General features: G+C 40.4%; 1 protein-coding gene across 1 annotated transcript in view; it reads left to right on the forward strand.

Annotated features, from left to right (window-relative positions):
- The window catches only part of LOC122749431 (EGF-like and EMI domain-containing protein 1), an 808,768-nt gene that overhangs the window by 718,844 nt on the left and 67,639 nt on the right, over positions 1-22,285 (forward strand). The window contains exon 18 of the mRNA XM_043995804.1: positions 21,629-21,757. Within this exon, the coding sequence (XP_043851739.1) occupies positions 21,629-21,757 (129 nt within the window). The remainder of the gene's footprint in view (positions 1-21,628; positions 21,758-22,285) is intronic.

Consider the following 22,285-nt stretch of genomic DNA (forward strand, 5'->3'; position numbering starts at 1 on the left):
CAGAAAGACAAACAGAATTGAAATGTCAAGTGTTTTCCCCCTGACAAAATATTTTTGTTACTAGGTTAAAACGTGGTGGAATGAAAATAATTAACCTCAGAGCTTTGCTGCCTTGTTGTACCTGGTACTTTGAGAGGGGTGGGTAGAAGGGAGCAGCAAAGGAGTGGTAGGAAAAATATTCACATTGGTAAGGCACGTTGGTTCCATTGATTATGGTTTCATAAGTCATAGCTGACTACAACCTAGTCTTCTGGGAGCCCTGGAGCCCTAAGCAAAAACTGCAAAGTACAGGTGAGGCTTGTCTTTGTCAGCTTCACTTCCATTCTTGAGTGACTGACACACCTCTTGCCCCTTCCCCAGAGCCTATCCTAGATCTATCTTAGGCTTTAAAAAAATTCATAATGTTTACTGTTGCCTTTTTAAAATCACCATTTCAAACTAAATTGCCAGTTCTTCCAAATCATCTCTTTCAACAAAGAATACTTTTTTAAAGGAAGGAAAAAATGATCAGGATTTCATTCTTTGCCAGTATTATAGCTAGGCTTTCAAGATGGTAAACAATGACAGGTAAGTTCTTAGATAGTAAGGAGTTACAGTGTTATACTGTTCCAGGGAATCAATACGTGGTGGGGAAGTTTACAGTTAGGTGCTACTTTTAGACCAGATGCCTTCCTGTTCACATTACTGGTAATGACTTGTCCCACTGGTGACTGTGGCATCCAGAGTACAGTAATGGACCTGACATCTGGAAGAGCTGAATTCAAAGAGCTGTCTGAGGCACCATTTTATTTTTATGTGCAGAAAAAACAGAAAACAAAGGAAGGCTAGAAAGAAGTACAGGAAAGCAAGACAGACTTGAAAGCTATAGTTTGAACTTACTGCATACTTAAAAAGGCAAAGCAAGCTATCTATAACAGAGATTGACAGTTTCACATACAATCCTCCCTTCTCCTTCAAGTACATATATATGGAAATGCCTGTTTTACGTGGTATTTGTTAAGTCCAGAATAAAATTTTGTTTTAAATGGAGGTGGCACATGGCAGTGTCATAATTATTGGATGCCAATTTCTGAATTCAGAAAATATGATGTTACCAGAAAAAAATAAATAGGATGCTGAAAAAAATGAGTTAGTTATATGTGTTTGGGGTTTGTGTGTGACGCATGAGTTATATTTATATATGGGCTTAATGCCTGAGTGTGACTGATGGCGTATGAAAATAATAATTTCATAAAAATGCATTTATACAAACCAGAAAAGGAGAGATTTGTGTGGATAAACCTGGATTTATTCCTGTCCTATGCTGTAATTTTCTGCATTGAAAAATGTGGCTTTGGATGAGAAAGTTCCAGCTGTGCAGTAATTTCTTATCATTTGTGGAAAATAACCTTTGGGCTGCATGCCTTTCCACCAGCACCTCGTGCATTCTCCAGTACAGAAATGCTGTGTGATTCCCTGGGTTCAGTGGTATAGAGGTAATGAACAATGGAACAGAGGGTCAACCAGCACTGCCTTCTTCAAAGTGATTAGGGAAAAGAAATACTGAAATTTTTCATATTTTCCCAGTAATTAAAAAGTTGATGTCCAGAAGCCTTGAATTTGAGTTGGTCTGGTCACCAGGTACTCAAAAGTACAATGGAACAGCAAATTCATTTTTTTTAAAAATGCCTCATAAACTACAGGCTGAAAGTTCTTCCCTCCTCCGTTTTCTATTTGTCCAGATGGACTTTGACACTTGAGTGTTGCCATTTGGGGGATTGAGAGAATGCTATTCCCTGAAACCATATTCCAAGAATATGCCTGAGCTTCTTGGCCAAATGGGAGCCAAAGGTGTCTCTTCTAGATTTCTTGATTTTTTTGCCTCTCCAGAGTTTCCTATATGAAATGAAAAGTGAGATCAGAACCCTAGGATGCTATGTGTTTGACATGGCTCTCTAGTGCTGGAATATGGAACCATCTCATCTTAAGCACTTTCTTTGCTGTATATGTACTTTGATTAAAAAAACTCATTCTAATAATCACTGAGTACTTTAGGGATTAAAAGTTCTTTGAATCATAGTTCTACCTTACCACAACCATCTTTGTGAAATAGGTATGATAGCTCAGGCATCATCGCAGCATAGCTTTAGAGCCAGAAGGTCATCTACTTGAACCCACCTCATTTCACAGATTAGTAAACTGAGGTCAGTAACCATATATAACATATAGGCTTGGTGTGCTACCTGGGAGCACTGAGAGTGACTTGGCCCTGGTAATAAAACTAATGGATATCAGAGGCCGACCTTGAACCTAGGTCCTCCTGACTCCAAGTCCTTTCCTTCTATTGACTGTGTTATTCTGCCTCTCAACCATAGTCATTACTGAAGAAAAAAAACAAACAAACATGTCTTGGAAGATGGAAATTACCCCATGTCATTGTAGTGAAACTTTGTCATTGTAGTGATAAAGGAAAGACAAGAAATGGAATCTATATGATTGAACATCGCTATAAATGAAGATAATAGAGCCAGCCTCAGCACCAAAAAGACTCCCCTGTGACACATACTAACTGTGCACTGACCCTGTGCTAATTTCCTAACATGCCAGTGCTATGTGTACATCTTTGACTAAAATGGCAGAAAAGGTGCCAACCTGCATTGGTCAAGGCAATTTTCTCATCCAGTATTTCCCCATACCAATAAATTCACAGGCCCATTCCCTGGTCCTATCCTATTACTGTAAGCAGATGTTATTGTCCCTACTTTCCAGATGAAAAAATTGAACCTCAAAGAGGTTTACATTTTCCCATGATCACATAGCTAGTAAGTGTCAGAAGCAAGTTTCAAAACAAGGTCTCTCCTGATTCCAGGTCATGGGTTTATAAAATAAGAAGGGACTTCAGAGGTTAGTGAGTCTGACTCTTCCTCATTTTACAGAAGAGGAAACTGGGACTGAGAGAGGTTCAATTATTTGTTTATGGTCACAGAACTGATATCAGAAATAGGATTTGAGACCAAGTTTGTGAACTCCAAGTTCATCCACCTTTATATCTCCCATCACTTCTATTTGAAACCAAGACATCTTGCTTTTGTACTCAATTTAGCTATTTAAAAAATGTCAAGCCAGGGATAATGTAGACAAAGCAACTGGTGAGTTGCCTGAATGTCCTATATTTCCACTGAAGCTTTTAACTTCTTGAGTATCTAGCCATAAAGTGAGTGGCTCAAAGGTAGCACATTTATCTCCTTAGGCATTTGTGCAATCTGTACATAGAACATTATGTTGATTACAATTCGATTCTCCCGGGGCACATAGAAATGATCCTACAGAAAGAGCACATGCCAAAGTCTAAAACTTTCAGAATTCACGATATCCTCCCATTTTGGCATATTCATAAAAGAAGAAAGGTCTCTGGTGTTTCTGGGATGCATCATCCTTTGTTAGATCCTTTGGCCTGCAGACCATTCTGGGAAGAGTTCTCTGAAGGGCTCATTTGCCATTTGTAGGAAAGTGTTCCCCACCCCACCCCCAGCAATTTGCAGAAGGGTTTTGTTTTGCAAAAACCCAATAATTTCCTGGAAACTTCAAAAACAATAATACTGAGCTGTCACACACTTCCTGACTGATTATGGAAGGTTTAGACTGTCTGTGTCAATATTTTTCTTTTTCTTTCTTTCTTTCTTTCTTTCTTTCCTTTTTTTTTTTTTTTTTTACAGAATCTGGCAACTGAAAAGTGAGTAACCCAATAGTGAAGGTAATGGGCTCTCTATACTGTTCACTGTCTACAGGATAACATTTGGAAACCTTTATTTTTATCTTCGTTTTCTTCAAAGAAGATATTTTAGTGTTTCAGACCTTCCTAGTGTTCATCAATTTTTTCCAGTTAATGATTTTTTAAAAAATGTCTGTCTTTTTTAAGTATGAGGAAAATTTCCTGACATGCTGGCATTGAGGGAGTCAGTCTAAGTGAAAAGATTACTGGGCCTAGATTGAGATTCTTGGGTTGAAATACAGCTTCTGACATTTATTGCTTTGTGACTTGGAGCAATCAGTAAACCCCTATGGGCCTCAGTTTCCTCACCTAAAAAATGAGTAGTTTGCAAAGGTCCCCTCTAGCTCTAAAACTATAGTCATTAAAACAAAGACAAATCTGAGCACTGCTCAGTCAATAGAATACATTTAACAGTGTGTAAAACATTCTGGACTGCTGCCCATCCCCCTCTACTGCCAAGAGGATGATACCTTTCCCTCTCTTTTCCATGAGATGATGATAGGGAGAGAGGATAGAGAAGGAATCTATGATTTCACTGGTATGGAGAATTCCCAGGTAAAGAACCTCCCTCTACTAAGTCTGCAACCTTCTCTACAACTTTGAGTGTTAGAAGGTTAACTAGAGTATGAGGGGTTGTGACTTGCCCCAGGTCATATAGCCGGTGTGTATCAGCAACCCAATGAACTATTTATTATGGTTAATTTTAAAATACAGTGGCCAGTAGATAACTGCTACGTTTATGATACAGACACATCAAGTCTTCAGTGGGCACATACTTTGAGTTTCTCTAGTTTAGTGAGGTCTATTAGTGCTTATAGGCGGCTGACCCAGCTTTCATGAGTCCAGGATCACATCTAAGTCCAGATGAGAGTGAGTGTGGTGTGATCCTGGAAAAGATGGATGGTGAATCAGAAGACACCTCAATTTCATTACTGCCTTGGACATTTAATAGCTATATGACAATGAGGAAGTCAATTTATCTTTCTGAGCCTCAGTTTTCTCATCTGTAAAATGATAATGACACTAACAGTGGAAATACAACAAATAGGTAAATAGAGGCCAAAGAGAAAACACTGACAACCACAGAAGACCAGGAAAGTGTTGCCATTGGCATCAGCCCACAAACAGAGGTAGGGATCATTTTGTATTCCCAGAACCTGGCATGTAGCAGTACTTAAAAATTCTTTTTGATTGATTAGGAGACAGCGAATTCAGGATTCTCTGAGATGGAGTCAAGAAGGAAGTGCATTCCAGGCTTGTGGGACAGATAGCCTGCCCAAAAGCTCATGGCAGAAGATAGAAGCTCAGCTCAGAGAGCAGCCAATAAGCCAGTTTGGCTGGGATGTAGATTGCAGGAAGGGAAGTCATTTGAAATAATTCTGAAAGTGGAGGCCAGGACTTAACTGTTAAGGGCTCAAAATGCCAAGCTTTTGAGTTTGTGCTTTATTCTGGAGTCTGTAACAAGCCATGGAAGATTTCTGAAAAGGGGTGAGGGAGGGGATCACATGGGCAGACATGTGCTAGAGGAAGATGATTTTGGCAGCTGTGTGACAGATGGATTGGAGAGGGCACAATCTAGAAGCAGAGAGACCAGTTGGGCTAAAAGAGTGTGGGAAGCAGGTGGTGAGTACCCGAAAGAAGGTGGTAGATCTACAAGAGGGCAGAAGGGAGGCTGGGTTTGGAGGAGACAACATTGACAATATTTGGCAAGTGACTGGATTTGGGGAGGGAGAGAGTATTAGGCATGAAGGAGGAATCCAGGGTTTAGAATCTGGGTGACTGGAAGGCTAGGGATGCCCTCCATAGAAATGGCAAGATTAGAGACTGAGCCTGGTTACTGGGCAGGATGGAGGGGGAGGAGAAGAGACAATCAGTTCTGGTGAAACTCATTTCAATGAAGTCTCAGACACCCACCCAGCAATTGCAAATCCATACCCCAGACTATCTGGCAGATGACTTTTTGAAATCCAACAGTTATAAGACCTCAGGATGATGATCTAGCTGGGCTCTCACTTCAGCTCTTGTCTAGTCAAGAAACCCTCTATTTTACTTGCTTGAACTGATTATATTCAACTAAGTACTTTGTCACACCCTTCCCATCATCAACCTCCCCCTCCCCCATCACTGGAACAAGGACATTTTTCTGTTCTCTATTATATTGCTTCTTAACCCACCCCTTTTTTTATTGCCTTTGTCATCACCCTAATCCAAAACCTCATCACCCCATGCCTGGATTATTGCAGGAGTCTCCTAAAATATCTCCTTTTCTCCCTCCTTCCCTCCTTCCCGATTGCAAAGTAACTACGTCTGCAGAATAATCTTCCTCCCCATTGCCTATAGGATAACATACAAACTTCTCAGACTTGATCCCCAAGATTTAACACAATCTGATCTCACCCAACTTCTCCCTCCTCACTGATTTGGTATTTGTTCTCCAACCACCTTCCATTGTATCCAAAGGGACTTTATTTGCTGCTCCTCACCACCCTCGATGTAGCCTATCTCTACTTTTGCTTATGCTTTGGAATACACCCTACCCCCATCCCAAAGTAATGTTGCCATTCACTTTTTATTTATCCTAACCTATATTGTTGCTTATCATTTTATAGAGAAGCCCTGTTTTATTCAAGAATATAGGGGAGAGGAATTGGAGGAATCGTGACTTTTCTGGATCTTTGTAACTAAACTTCTAGCACAATTGCACATAATATGTGTGTTTGGTCATTTTTCAGTCGTGTCCAACTCTTCACGGGGTGTTCTTGGCAACGACACTGCAGTAGTTTTCCTTTTTCTTCTCCAGCTCATTTTAAAGATGAGGAAACTGAGGCAAACAGGGTTAAGTGACTGGCCAAGGCTCACCCAACTAGTAAATGTCTGAGGTCAGATTTGTACTCAAGAAAATGAGTCTTCCTGACTCTAATCCCAGAATTCCTCCCACTGTCCTACCTAGCTGCCCAGTTGCACACAGTAGTCTCTCAATGGATGGTGAGGATGAGAAGGGCCTATCCCATCTTTTAAGTAAGTAAGTACTTTTCTCCAGGGAAGGAATAATAATAACTAATAATTATACAGAAGTCTAGCTGTTAACCTGATTTATAAGCATAACCCTGGAAAGTAGGAAATGTATTATTATGCAGGGAGAGCACTAAAAAGCTAAAGAGTGACCTTTAAGGGGTGAAAGCCTAAGGACCCCCTGAAGATTCAAGATTCATACCCAGTTCCTTTCATTTCAGAAGCATTACTTTTCCCAACTACTCAAGCTGCTTCCCTGGATAGCACTTGCTGAAGGAATTGGGGGTGAAAATGAATAAAGCAAATTGTCAATAAATATTTACTGAGTGACTACTTTGTCCCAGATTATTTTCTAGCTACAAGAGAGACAAGGAGAAAAAAAATCCCCTTCCCCAAGGAGCATTTAGTCTCTGGGGAAACAAAATATACACTAAATATATGCAAAATGTAGTGGGAAGGACAATGCTAGCAGCTAAAATGATCAGAAAAGAAGAAATTATTGGGCTGAGCTTTGAAATGAACCAGGAATTCTAAGAAGCTGAGGCAGGTGGGGAAAGCATTCATTCCAAACAGAGGCAAAGACAGGGAGGAAGGAGAGTTTGAGAGTGCATGATGGCTGAAGAATAAGCCTAGAAAGGTACTATTCTAAAACAGGGGATTTTAACATGGACTCTGTGAACTTTGCTTTAAAGACATTTTGATCACTTTTATACATAACTGGTTTCCATTATAATCCTTTGTATTTTATTTTGTGTATCTAAAAGTGTTATGAGGAAGGGTCCATAGACTTTATTAGACTGACGAAGGGGCTAAGGACATTGAAAAAAAGATTAAGAATCTGTTTTAAAGCAAGATAATTATGAGATGATGATGAGTTATGCAGGCACTAAAGACGGTAATTTTGGGTTAAGTCCTGCTAGCAGCCCTCCCTAAAAGGATTGTTATGAGCTGACATTTATTTATGCTTCTCATTGTCCCAGAGTAGTATGCAATCCAAGCTGATTTTACTGATGGGGAAAATGAAGGTTATCTGGTTAAGTGACCAGCTCAGGGTCAATACCTAATTAGAATCTGAGGCCAGAATCTCTCCTAACTCCAATTCTAATGTTCTTGCTTGCCTTGACACCATACTCAGTGCCTCTCTGACTCAGCCACCTGATCATTCTGGACAAGTTAGTTTAATGGAATAATCCAAGTTGTTGGGGGCTTCCCCCTCCTTTGTGTAAGATCCCAGGCAGACTTCATTTCAAACAGTCTCTCTAGGATAGCAACCTCTTAGGTTGCCCTTATTAAATTTTCCAACTATTTCAAAACACAGCAAAGTTGGCTCCCATAATTTTATTAAGCTCAATTAAGTAATGGAGCCCTTTGTCTTCAGTGTCAACTTCATCTTCCTAGGAAACTGGCTTAAATTTCCTACTTTGTAAAATGGCACCCAGGCTTTTGTGGAAGGCTTGAAAGTAACTTGATCGATATCTTGCTCCAGAGAAAATGCCCAGGTCTTCAAACACCTTTTACTACTACTATCCCAAAGCTCAAGGCCAAGGTCAAGTTAACAATGGCATTCTGTTTCTGTGTTTACAAACAATGAATCACCATCAGGGTTTCAAGACTCTGGGGTAAGACTGGACTTGGCAGTTCAGTTCAAAGGTTGTCAAGGTAGCCGGCCTTTGGATCTTCTGGTCAAAGTGGACAAGGCCCACCCATCATGTATGGGGTCATCCAGAAGGGGGAGGCAGAGTTCAAAGAGTCTTAGTTTTGGAACTGATGTAGCCTGGAATATGAGCTAGGCTTAATCAGATTAAAAGCTGCTCTAGTTGTTCCCAGGATACAAATGAAAAAGCTTTCAAGTTATTAAGGGTGTAGGTGACTTATTCAGGGATATCTTACAAACAGAAATTGATGAAACAGATGAGTTCATCTATGCCCAATTGTAGAAGAATCAAGAAAACGTGGCTAAGAACAAGTGAAGCCTGTGTTTTGAGCTACACCAGAGGGCTGAATAGTTGTTACTGACATTTGCATAGATCATTAATGTTGAAAAATGCTTTACATATGTTATCTCTCTTGAGTCTCAAGGTAACCCATGATATAGGCAAAGAAATATCTCTGCTCAATAAATGACTAAACTAAAGCAAGTAAACATACAGTGCCTTACTGTGATGTTTAAAATTTAACTGTGATGTCTAAAAAATCTAATGTGTGGTCACCTTAAATTAGAAGCTTTAGCACCAGTCTTTGGGCATTAAGCATTTATTAAAGCATACCAGGTATTCATGTGGAATTCAGAAAGTTAAGAAAAGGCCTATCTAGCCTAGAGTTCCAGCTGGGTCGGGTGCTTCCTCAAGTCCTCTGCCACGAGCCTACTTCAACCACCAACTGCCCAGCAAATTGAATGTGGAAGCATTTTATAGGTCCAGAGCAAAGTCCTTACACACTGCTTCAAGCTGATCAGTTAGCATCATCCAAATCTATTGGTTCACTGGACTTGAAAGTGGTCTCCAGTTGAATTCAAAGTCCTTAGCTTCTGAGAACAATACATTCTTAAGGGCCAGCCAGGTGTGGTTACAATCTAATTAGCTTTAAGTAGGCTAATCAGCAAAGTCAATCATGCTCACTTAATTCAATCAGTTTAGATTAATCTCCAGGTGGGCCCTTGAGTATCTGCCAAATCCCATTATTTTCTCACATTACTCAAGGACACAATGTCCTAATACCATAATAAATAACATTTATAGGGCAGCTTAGGATTTACAAAACATTTCACATAGGGTAGCTAGGTGGCACAGAGTATAGAGTACTGGGGTTGGAATCAGGAAGACTCATCTCCATGAGTTCAAACCCAGCCTCAGACACTAACTGTATATGAGCCTGGGCAAATATCTTAACCCTCTTTAACTCAGTTTCTTATCTGGAAAATGAGCTGGAGAAGGAAATGGCAAACCACCCCAGTATCTTTGCCAAGAAAATCCCAAAATGAGGTCATGGAGAGTTGGACATGACTGAAATGACTCAACAAAGCAAACCACAAATGTTATCTCACTTGATCCTCACAACAATCCTATTGGGTAGGTGTGATTCATATCCCCACTTTATATATGAGCAAAGTGAGGCTGAGATAGTTTTATTGACTTACCCAGTAAAATAGGTGAGATTTGAATCCACATTGCCTCCAGATTTGGAGTCATAGTGTATGGGGTCAGATCCTAGCTCTACCACTCTCTGTCTTGGGCAAATTATTTAACCTAATTAGACCTTTGTCCTTATTTTTGAAATAAAGGACTTATACTAGATAGCCCCTAAAGTTGCTTCTTACTCTAGAGCTATGATCTTGTTCGTTTCATTCCCATTCATTCAGGAGAGCTAAACATTATAGAAGTTGAAATTGATGTACACAATTTATCAAAGCTTTTTTTCCTTCAGTATCCAGATATTCTTATCCATTAAAAATTCAGTATAAGTGTGATTTTTATAATCATGAAACTTGACTAATTTGAGTCTTTCCTCATTTATCTCAGTTTGGTCTTGAGGGGGATACTCATAGTGGATGGATATCTGAAGTTGGCCACATAGAGGAACAGAACACATTTGTACAATTCAGAAGACAGTATGTGAAAAAAATGGCATAGAGAGCCCAGGGTTTGAGCTGACATGCCTATACACTGTACCACAATGTTCAATAGATAAGTCATGCAGCATGGAAATTAACTGATGTTTTTTGTACTACCATTAAATGTGCCTTGGTTTGTTTTAAGGATTTTGAGCGTAAATATTGAACAGTGTTTCCAACGCTAACTAGTAAAAAAATTGTTTTTTCTGGTCATGTATTCCTTTTACAACATAAAGTACCTATTATCTACAAAGTGTTGTGCTTGGTCATGCTGGGGAGGAGAGATGGGAATCATACAAAGGTCATTAAGGCATGGCCCTTGAATTTATTGAGTTTGCAATTCAGCCACAAGTTTTTTAATCTGTCTTCACAGCTGCCAAAAATGACCTTCCCAAAGCCCACACCTGATCATGTCACTCCCCGCCCCCAAACCCTCCATCCCTGCCCCCTGCCACACACACACACACACACACACACACTCAAGAATCTTCACTGCCTTTCTATTTCTTCTACGATAAAACATGATTGACATCACCAGTACTTCACAACCTGGTCTAAGCCAACCATTCTAGTCCTGCTTAACTCATACTCACAAACTCTTAGGTCCCAGATAAAATGGCTTACTTGACCCAGACACCAAACCCTTGGCCAGGCTGTTCCTCGTGCCTGGAATGCTCTCCCTCTTCCCCTTTATCTCTTGTATAACCAGGCTTCCTTCAAGATTCAGATCATATACTTTGTACTTTGGAAAGATGTAGTCAGTCTCACATACCAATTATCCCTTAATTGGAAGACTCTCCCTTTTCAAACTATCTTTATATCTGTATCTAACTTTTTTTTTGCAGGGCAATGAGGGTTAAATGACTTGCTCAGGGTCACATAGCTAGTAAGTGTCAAGTGTCTGAGGCCACATTTGAACTCAGGTCCCCCTGAATTGAGGGCTAGTGCTTTATCCACTGTGCCACATAGCCACCCCAAATAAAGGAGGGCAGATCTAGTCACATATAGAGGAAAGTGATAGGTGCTCCCTTTATTTCTTTTTCTTTTTCTTTGTTTCTTTTTTTGTTTGTGGGACAATGGCGGTTAAGTGACTTGCCCAGCATCACGCAGCTAGTAAGTGTCAAGTGTGAATTCAGGTCTGGTGCTTTATCCATTGTGCCACCTAGCTGCCCCCAAATCTGTAGCTATATCAATACTGACATCAATATTGATATCTATCTAGTATATATGAAAGATATACACATCTCTCATACATGTGTAAGAATGTGTATATATATATACACATATATGTGTGTGTGTGTGTGTGTGTGTGTGTACACAAACATTCTACCCTTTTCTACCCCCAGATAGAATGAGAATTCCCAAGGAGAAAAGACTTTTTGTTATTGTTGTTTTCTCTTTGCATTCTTAGTGCCCAAAACAGTGTCTTACATATAATAAGTGCCTTAAGGACGCTTTTCAGCTTGAATATTTGAATGATGCAATGTAATATAGTGGGAAGAGCACTGGATTTAAAGAGAGTTCTAATATAGACTTACAATCTGTGAGGACTTAGATGAGTCATTTATCTTCTCTGGGTCTCAGTTTCCTCTTCTGTAAAATGACAGAGTTTGACTAAATGACCTCTAAGGTCCTTTCTATGTCACATAGAATGCAACATATGAACAAATGCATAAAAGCAGACAACAAATACATATTATGTCCTTTGTGAAAGGAAATATAAAGGCCCAAACAACTGTGAGTGATAAGAGGAAGGAATCGCATTTTCTTTTCTTTTCTTTTCTTTCCTTTTCTTTTCTTTTCTTTTCTTTTCTTTTCATTTCATTTATTTGTTTGTTTGTTTGTTTGTTTATTTGTGTTTAACATTCTTTTTTTTGAGTTCCAAATTCTTTACCTCCCTCCCACACCTTCCCCACCCATTGCTAAGGCTGTTCAGTTGTTTCAGATGCTTCTGACTCTTGGTAACCCCACTGGGGTTTTTTTGGCAAAGATACTGGCATATTTGGTCATTTCCTTCACCAGCTCATTTTAGAGATGAGGAACTAAGGCAACCTGAGCTAAGAGGCTTGCTCAGGGTCATAAAGCTAGTAAGTGTCTGAGGCTGGATTTGAACTTATGAAGAAGAGTCTCCCTAATTGGAAGCCCTGTGCTAAATTCACTGTCACTTAGCTGCCCCTTTGAGAAGGTAAGCAACATGAATTAAAAATGTGAAGGTATACAAACCGTATTTCCAAACTAGATACGCTGCAAAAAATCAAGAAAAATAAAGTGAAAAAATATGTTTCAATCTATACTCATAGTTCATCAGTTCTTTTTCTGGAGATGGAAAACATTTTTCATCATACATCCTTTGAAATTGTCTTAGATCATTGTCTTGATTAGAATAGTAAAGTCTTTCACAGGCGATCATTCTTACAATACTTCTGGTTATTGTAAACAATGTTTTCCTGGTTCTTCTCAATTCACTGTGAATTTAAATAAGATTTCCCAAGGTTGGTTTGGTTTGGTTTGATTTTTGGTGGGGCAATGAGGGTTAAATGACTTGCCTAGGTTCACACAGCTAGTAAGTATCAAGTGTCTGAGGCTGGATTTGAACTCAGGTCCTCCTGATTCCAGAGCTGGTGCTTTATCCACTGTAACACCTAGCTGCCCCCCTCCCCAAGTTTTTCTGAAACCATCTCCCTCATCATTTCTTTTAGTACATAATATTCCATCATAATCATATTCCACAACTTCTCAGTTATTCCCCAATTGATGATCATCCCTTTAATTTTTAAGTCTTTGCCACTACAAAAGAGTTGCCATAAATAGTTTTATGCACACACATCCTTTTCCCTTTTATATCTTTGGAATATAAACCCAGTAGTAGTATTATTGGGTCAAATTGTATGCATAGCTTTATAGCCCTTCAGACATAGTTACAAATTTTTCTTCAGAATGGCTAGAACACTTCGCAACACTTCCAATGGTGCATGTGTCCCAATTTTCCATATTACACCCAGCATTTGTCATTTTTATTTTGGCCAATCTGACAGCATGAGGTGGTACCCCAGACTTGTTTGAATTTGATTTTCTATAATCAATAGTGATTTAGAGAATTTTATGTTACTTTTGATAACTTTGATTCTTTTTTCTGAAAATCGCCTAATCATATCCTTTGACTACTTATCAAATGGGAATAGCCTTTATTTTTATGAATTTGGCTTGGTTCCTTATAAATGTGAGAAATGAGGCCTTTATCAGAGAAACTTGCTATGAATTTTTCCCAGTTTCCTGCTTTTCTTCCCATTTTGATTGCATTAATTTTGTTTGTGAAAAGAGACTTTTTAATTTCATGAAATCAAAATTATCCATTTTACTCCCTGTGATCCTCTTCAACTCTTGTTTGGTCATAAACTCTTCTCGTATCCATTGATCAAACAAGTACATTTTTATGTGCTCCCCTAATTTGTTTGTTATATCACTCCTTTTGTCCAAATCATTTGCCTATTTTGACCTTATTTGGCATGTGGTATAAGATATCCAGTTGGGTATAATAATTTATGACTGGAAGATCAAGAGAGCCTTCATGAAGAAAGTGGCATGTAAAGTGGGTTTTTTGAAGGCCAGCTAAGATTTCAAGTGACAGAAATAAAGAGAAGGGGGTTCGGGCATAGAAATATCACGAACGATGGCTCAAAGATCTCTATGTATATGGGATCATGGACGACTAGCTAAGCAAAAACATTATGGCACACACAGGAAAGAGACCACTCAGATATTAGGCTAGAAAAATAGGTCAATGCCAGTTGACTGGACTTTCAGGCTAGAAAGAAAACAAAGCCCAAACAAAACCTTTATTCAGTAAGCAAATATGGACCTGCTAAAATATTCCTTAGCAGAGGAGAATCATATCATCTCATTTGGTTTTTGTCTATAAGAAAATACTAACAGCTTTCACTTTTATAGAATTTCAAGGTTTGTAAACCGTTTTTCTATATGAATTAATTTGATCCTCACTGTCCTGTGAAGTAGTTGCTATTATTATCCTCATTTTCCAGATGAGGAATAATGATGAGACATTAGGTGACTTGACCAAGACCTTACACCTAATAATTTTCCAAGGTGGAATCCAAGCCCAGGACTATATGACACTAAATCCCTTCACTATGCCACAGTTCCTTAGATACAAAAGAAAGGAACATGGAGTTTGCATGAAGTGCCTGTATGTATGCATTTAAATACCTTTTTTTTCTGTTATAAACATACAGCCATCTTCCTCATCCTGGGGCTGCCCTCCAAGTGTACCTTGGGACATTTTCTTAAGGCCCATCCATCACCACACAGTTTGCTGATTCTAAATAATATTATTCATCATTGTCAAGATAATTATTAGCATTATTATTTGATTTTATTGTGGTGAGGAGGACCATAGACATAATGGAAATGTTAATGTATCAGATATTATTGATGACAATGGGCCAAATATGGCACATAAGACATAGATGGCACTTACTGTACATTTGCAAATTACTCAAAGTTGGGAGGAATCATTAACACACTGAATGGCAACTACAGGATGAAAAAAAATCCAGACAGGGTAGAGCATTGAGCTAAATCTAGCTAATATCTAGATGATATTCCAAAGGGATAAATACATATAAAATACCATCATGTACACAATCATTTTTCAGTTGTGTCCAGCTCTTCATGGGGTTTTCTTTTCTTTTCTTTTTTTTTTTAGTGAGGCAATTGGGATTAAGTGACTTGCCCTGGGTCACACAGCTAGTAAGTGTTAAGTGTCTGAGGTCGGATTTGAACTCAGGTACTCCTGACTCCAGGACCGGTGCTCTATCCACTCCACCATCTAGCTGCCCCATTCATGGGGTTTTCTTAGCAAAGATACCGGGAATGGTTTGCTATTTTTTCTCCAGTTAATTTTGCTTATGGGGAAACTGAGGCAAACTAGTTTAAATGACTTGTCCAGGGTCACACAGCTGGCATCTGAGGCAATATTTGCATTCAAGAAGATGTGTCTTTTGGACTCCAGATCTGGCACTCTATCCATTATGTCACATAGCTGACCTAGACACACAATATGTATGTACAGTCACTACCCTCACTGATCTTTTTAGTTTAAGGATACTAAGGAACACATTTAGGGAATTATAGAATTATACTATTGAGGGGCAAAAACTTCACAAGCACAGACTTATGGGAGCTCAGTTAGATGGCAGTTTTGTCTGAAAACTTCAAATCAGAAGTGTTCTGTGATCACCAACAATGGCAATGTGATGTTGGCCTCCATTAAGAGGAGCCAAGGATGAGAAAGTTATTGATTGTTCTCCTGTGATTTGCCTAAATCAAGCCAAATGGGGAGACTTGTGTTCACTTCCAGGTGACGTACATTTAAATTGATTACCTGGAGTATCCAAAGGAGAGCCACCAGCATAGTAGAAGGTCTGAGGTCTCTAGGGTACCTGACTGGAGAAAGAATAGTATTTCCCCCCAAAGTATATGAAGGGCTGCCCATATGGACAGGAGATTTTCATTGTTCCTACTTCAGTCCTTCAGTTTTGAAGAGGACTGATGGCATCACAAGGTGATAGCTTGACTTGCTTGTGAATTGTATTTAAGTGAGGCAGAGTTATACAAAGTGGATTAGAATCAGTTATTCTGTTTGACCCTAAGGGCACAACCAACAGAATTGAAACTAAGTTTTTAAGAGACAAATTTAGATTTGATATCAAGAAAAACTCCCTACCAACAAGAGTTGTCTCAAAATTCAATGGACTGCCTCAAAATTAAGTAGATTCCTCCTCATTAGAGGTCTTTAAGTATAGGCTGGACTTGCTGGATGTTATAGTGAAGATTCTTTTAGATTATGCTCTAGACCACATGGGTTGGACTAGCTAAGGGCCCTTTCAGCTCTCAGATTTTGTGATTCTATTATTACAATTGCCTGCATGTGTCCCTCACTTCCTTTAATTATCCAGATCAATAAGGGTAGTGATTGTCTGTAGACATGCAATGCATGATGGGTGCTATATCTATTTTAATCAATTCAGCCCAACACTTTAAATTGAACAGAGGAGCAGTGGACAATGTGATCTAGTTCTCATTTATTCAATTATTCATTCATTCATTCAAAAATATTTATTTTTTTCTGACCCTATTGATACACTGCTCTGGGCACTGTAGGGAGATATAAAGATGGTAGAGAGGGATCCATGGTGTTGTGGAAAGAAAATTGGATCAGTTGCCAGTGGAGCTACCTTGGAATTCCAAATTTGTTAGCACACAGACATTTGGGATAATATAATTGTGGATTTATAGCAGGAAGAGGCCATTTATATCATTGAATCCACCTGCATTAGTTTCATCGTTAGAAAACTGAGGCCCAGAAAGAAGTCTCTTGCCCATTGGTTTTCACAGATAGGAAGGGGCCAAACTGGGATTCAAATTCTGGCCGTCTGCACCCAAAGCCAGTTCTCCTTCCACTGTAACATGCTTCTCACCTTACAAAAGCCATGGCTTCTCTGGGCCTTAGCTTCCACATTTATAAAATGAGGGGGTGAAATCAGATGAGTTTTGCATTCCCTTCCACCATATTTCTAAGTACCATTTTCCTCACTATAATCTACTAAGACAAAGTCCTTGGATTCACGATTGTGATCTTTGGATTTTGCATCCATATTTCAGCTGCCTTCTCACCCTGGAACATTTCTCTAACCCTGTGGTGCACTTCTCCCATGATCAGTTCCTTCCAAAGCCACCATTTTGGGGAGAGACCCAAGCCTGCCATACTTCATTCCCTGTCCTGGCAGCACTTGTGAGGCTCCAGGCTTACCACCATCTCTGCTCCCTTTTCTGTGAACTGCCCCCCCCCCAGTAGATGTGATCACCAACAATGGCAATGTGATCTTGGTCTCCATTAAGAGAAGCCAGGGATGAGAAGGTTATTGATTGTTCTTCTGTATTTTGCCTAAATCAAGCCAAATGGGGAGACTTGTGTTCACTTCCAGGTGACATACTTTTAAATTGCTTTTGATAACCTGGAGTATCCAAAGGAGGGCCACTAGCATGGTGGAGGGTCTGAGGTCTCCAAGGTACCTGAAGAAAAGAAGACTGACTACAGAAAGAATAGAATTTTCCCCCAAAGTATATGAAGCTCTTTGAGGCCAGGAATTGTCTTTCTTTTTGACTGTATTTGTATCACAAGCACTTAGCACACTGCCTGGTGGATAGTAAATGCTTAATACCTGTTGTCTACTTTCCTAGAGTCTAGCAAATGGGAAATAAATCCAGGAGGCACATAGCTGTGTTCAAAGGCAGAATCAGATAAATACAATGAGAAGGCAACAGAATAGGAGGGATTCAGGAGAAACAAAAAAGACTTTAGGTTGAGGGCATTAAGAAGACTTGATAAGGAGAGGCTCTACTGAGCAAAGCCTTGAAGAACCATGATTTCAACAAGTACCAACTTGGGGCAGTCTTTCAAAGGGAGAAAATAAAATGTATTCCATAGTTTAAAGACTGAATGCAGTGTATCTTTGGGGAATGGCAAATGGTCTGGTTTGACTGGGGAAGACAGCATGAGAAGAGTGAAGAGCTGGAAAATTGGTCGGGACAGGGCAGTCCTGAATTCCAAGAGAAGGGCTTTGTATTTCAGAAAAAACGTCAGAGGGCTTTTGAAGGTGTTTGAGTGAGGAATAACTCTACTGCTCAGTATTTCTGAAGGAAAAGGAATCTTTGTGACATCAGCACGGGGCTTAATTTGCCAGGGCAATCTCAGAGGAGGAGGAGGAGGAGAAGGAGAAGAAGAAAAAGAACAAGAACAAGAAGAAGAAGAGGAGGAGGAGGTGGAGGAGGAGGAGTTGGGAGAGGAAGGAGAAGGGTAAAAGGAAAGAAAAAAGAAGAGTTGGGGAGGAAGGAGAAGGATAAAAGGGAAAAAAAAGAAGAGTTGGGGGAGGAAGGAGAAGGATAAAAGGAAAGAAAAAAGAAAAAGAAGGAAGAAGAGGAAAGGAGGAAAGAAATGAAGGAAAGGGAGAATAAGAGGAAGAAGGAGGTGGAGGAGGAAGAGCAAGAGGTGGAAATGGAGGAGAAATAGGAGAAGGAAGAGAAGGAGAAGAACAAGAACAATAAGAACAAGAATAAAAAGGAGGAGGAGAACAATAACAAGAATAGGAAGAAGTAGCAAGAGGAGCAGGAGGAGGAAGAAGAAGGTAGAGGAAGAAAAAGAGAAGGAGGAGGAGAAAGAGAAGAAGAAAGAAGAAGAGCACTTCCCAGTGGCCACCATTTCTCTTCAGACAAAGAATCAGTTAGAGAGGATAGCATCCACCAGCTGCCAAATCCAATCTGTAATAAATGCTTACTCTGGTCCTGCAAAATTTCATTATTTGTGGGAAAAGCAAAGAGTGGGAAGGAAACATAAAAGCCATCTAGTCCAGCCCTCACATATAACAGATGAGCAAACTGAGTGACAGAAAGGCAAAGCCACTTTTCCAAAGTAAAAGGCAAAATGAGATGAAGAAACAGATGCTGAATCTGGATTCAGAGCACCTGGGTTGTTACCTCAGTTCTGGACGACCAAGGGATGTCAGTTTCCAGCCATGGACCTCAGTGTCCTAATACGTAAGGCTAAACATATACTCCATGCACAGTTTTTGGCATGTTGTCTCCCCCATTAGACTGTGAGCAACTTGAGGTCAGAGAGAGTGCTTTTTGCCTTTCTTTGTATTCCTAACACTTAGCTTAGCACCCAGGCATATAGTAAGCGCTCTTTGTCACTCACTGGCCAGATGGATGGCCCTTAAGGTCCCTTTGGCTCTACATCTATGATCCTTAATACCCACAATCCCCAGACTCTAGGCCTGGGTTCCTCATCTGAGCCCTCTAGCTCTGAATCTGTGATCCTGCCAAGGCTGCCATAAGCCAAGTGTATTTTCAGCCTCCACAGGCTACTGTCAGATAGCCAGCGCTCAGAGCTGTCCAACTACTTACCTGCTGTCACCGATAGCTCATACCCTCACTGCCTGTGTGGCTCTAGGAGAGTTAGTGACCATTCTCTGAGCCTTCATTTCCTCATCTGTTAAAAAGTCTATTGGTATTTGTACTATCTATGCACAAGGTGGCATTGAGGAAAGTGTTCTGTAAGCCTTGGATTTCTGTAGAAATACACTATGGCCTCTCCTCAGTCTCCCAACTGCTACCAACACTGTCTCACAAGGTGAAGGGGGGTAATGTCATCAACGAAACTGTTTTAGTAGAAGAGGGTTAGAAGTTGGCTCCTGGGTAACAAATGAGTTTTTGTTGTGGCCTTCTTTGGACCATGCCCTGCCTTTATTGTCTAACCCTTTAGTAAATCTAATTTTCAGAATTCCATGCCAGGTAGGAGGGAAAGGTGAAACATTAGCAGATCAGTGGAGGGAGTAATTGGGGGGCTAGTCAAGATGTCTTTCAATTCCCTAAAATTATGCTTCGTAGCTGGCTGGTTGTTCTGCCTTGATGTAGTTCCAGGCCTGCCCAGAGTTGCACAAGTTGGATCTTGAGAGATGGATTAGCAAACTGCAAAGAAAGCTAGCTTTAAAGGCAGATGACCTAGATACAAATGCCCCCACTTCACCAGGCTATTTGTGAGACACTGGGAAAGTCACTGACCTCTCTGGGTCTTAGGCTCTTCATCAGAGTCACACTAGATGACATCTAGATCCTTCCCCACTCAGGATCTATGGTCCTAGGATGCTGTGGCTTCACGGGCAACATGGTACGGTGGCAGAGAACAATGAAATGGAAGTGGGAGATTGCTGCTCAGGAGAGAAATTCAAGCTTAGTTTATAAATAAGGGAATCATCTAGATAGAGATGAGAACTGAACCCATGGGAACTGCTGCTCATTGGTTTTCCTCTCCAAAATGACTCAATGAAGCCATCCCAAGAGTGGAAAGGGGGCTGCACTTGGTGATCAGGATACTTACTCATTCTGGACCTCAGTTTCCCCACAAAGGGGGTTGGCTGAGATGACGTCAAAGTTTCCTTCCAAACCTAACATGCCCTGATTCTAAGTGAGCCTGGGCCAAGGCCCTTCTCCTGGGAGTCCCTTGGGAGTTGTGGGGCCGTTAGATGTTTTCTTTCCTCAGACTCCTGCTGCTGGTTACATTGTTTCCAGGAACAATCAGACCAGCAAGTTGACATCATAGGTCGGTTCTGAAAGAGAGGAAGGAGATGCTGTACTGAGATAACCCAAAGAAAAATCCCCCAAAGTCTATGGTTCAGAAGCAGATTGAGCCTGAGAGAAGACCCAGGCTCCAGTTGAGATCCAGCTGCTCTGGGATACTGGCTCTGATGTGTTTATTCTTTGACCAAGAAACAAAGATCTGGGTGAGATCATGCCTCAACCCATGAAAAATGGACAATTAAAACAATGGACCTGTCAGTTCTCTTACCAGATTGCAAATAAATAATCAGCCTGTCTGGCTGCTGGCTCGACTGGACCATTAGTTTAATACAAAGACATTCAGGAGAACAGGAGGGACACTACTGATCTATCACCTATGTGACTTTGATGAAGACACATGCATAAAGGATTCTGGAATGCCAGAGATGGTGAATCTCACTCAGACTGTGGAAAAGAGGCCATTGGTTCCTGGTGGCATTCATTATGAAATCCATATTTGTCTTTTTCCCAAAACCCAGGGAAATCAGTTGCTTCTTATATTTACTCTGAGGTCACATGACATAGCAAATAAATATAATCATAATCATATTTCATAATCATAATGCCTAGCATTTTGAGATTGGCAAAGTGCTTAAAATATGCCATCTCATTTCATCATCACAACAACACTGGGGGGTATCATTACCTCCATTTTACAGATGAGGAAACTGAGGGAAAAAAAGATTAAGTGCCTCACCTAGAGTTACACAGGATTTAAACTCAGGTTGCTAACTCCAAGCCCAGAACTCTGTTCACTGTGCCAGCTAGCTGCCCCCCCTCCAAAGGGTTCAACTTGGAGTCAGGAAAACCTGTGTCTAAATCCTATCTCAGATACTTAAGAGTCATATATTCTGGGCAAAGTCACTTAACCCTCCTTGGTATCTCAGTTTCCTCATCTGTAAAATGGTGATAATAATAGCACCTACCTCACAAGATTGTTGTGGGGCCTAAATATGGGCAAAGTGCCTTGCAATCCTTAAAGTGCTAGATGACTGCCAACCATCATTCTTCCTTTGGTGAGCACTAACCATCTACCTGTCTTGTGTTTTCCCATTTCCTAGCTTGCCAGGTAAAGCCTGAGGGCGGAGGCTACAGTCAAGTTTGTAACTGTCACAATGGAGCCAGCTGTGATCCTGGGACAGGGCAATGTACCTGCACATCTGGATGGACAGGACCTACTTGCCAGGAAGGTAGTGCCTACACTTCATTTCAGGCCCAAAATGGTTCATCCACGGTGGTCATGATGATGGGAGGAGCGTAATTGACTTGCTAGAACATTCATGTTGCAAACTCTTGCCTTTATCATTTCATTCCATCTTCACAACAACCTTATGAGGTGGGCAATGCAGATAATTTTATCCCCATTTGACAAATGGGAAAAGCAAAAGTCAGGGTGATGCAGTATCTTGTGCAGGGACACACAAGTGGCCACTGCCAGAGGCAGGATATGAACCCAGATTTTCCTGATTTCCAGTTCAGTGTTCTATCTACCACATCCAGACAATCTCAAGTACATAATAAAATAGAATAGAATAAGCACTTATTACATTGTGTTTGAGGCAGCTAGGTGGTGCAGTGCATAAGAGTGCCAGCCGGGAATTAGGAGGACCTGAGATCAAATCGAACCTCAGACACTTACTAGCTGTGTGACCCTGGGCAAGGTACTTTACACTGTTTACCTCAGTTTCCTTATCTGTAAAATGAGCTAGAGAAGGAAA

The sequence above is a fragment of the Dromiciops gliroides genome, chromosome 3, assembly GCF_019393635.1.
Source record: "Dromiciops gliroides isolate mDroGli1 chromosome 3, mDroGli1.pri, whole genome shotgun sequence".
Taxonomy (NCBI): Eukaryota; Metazoa; Chordata; class Mammalia; order Microbiotheria; family Microbiotheriidae; genus Dromiciops; species Dromiciops gliroides.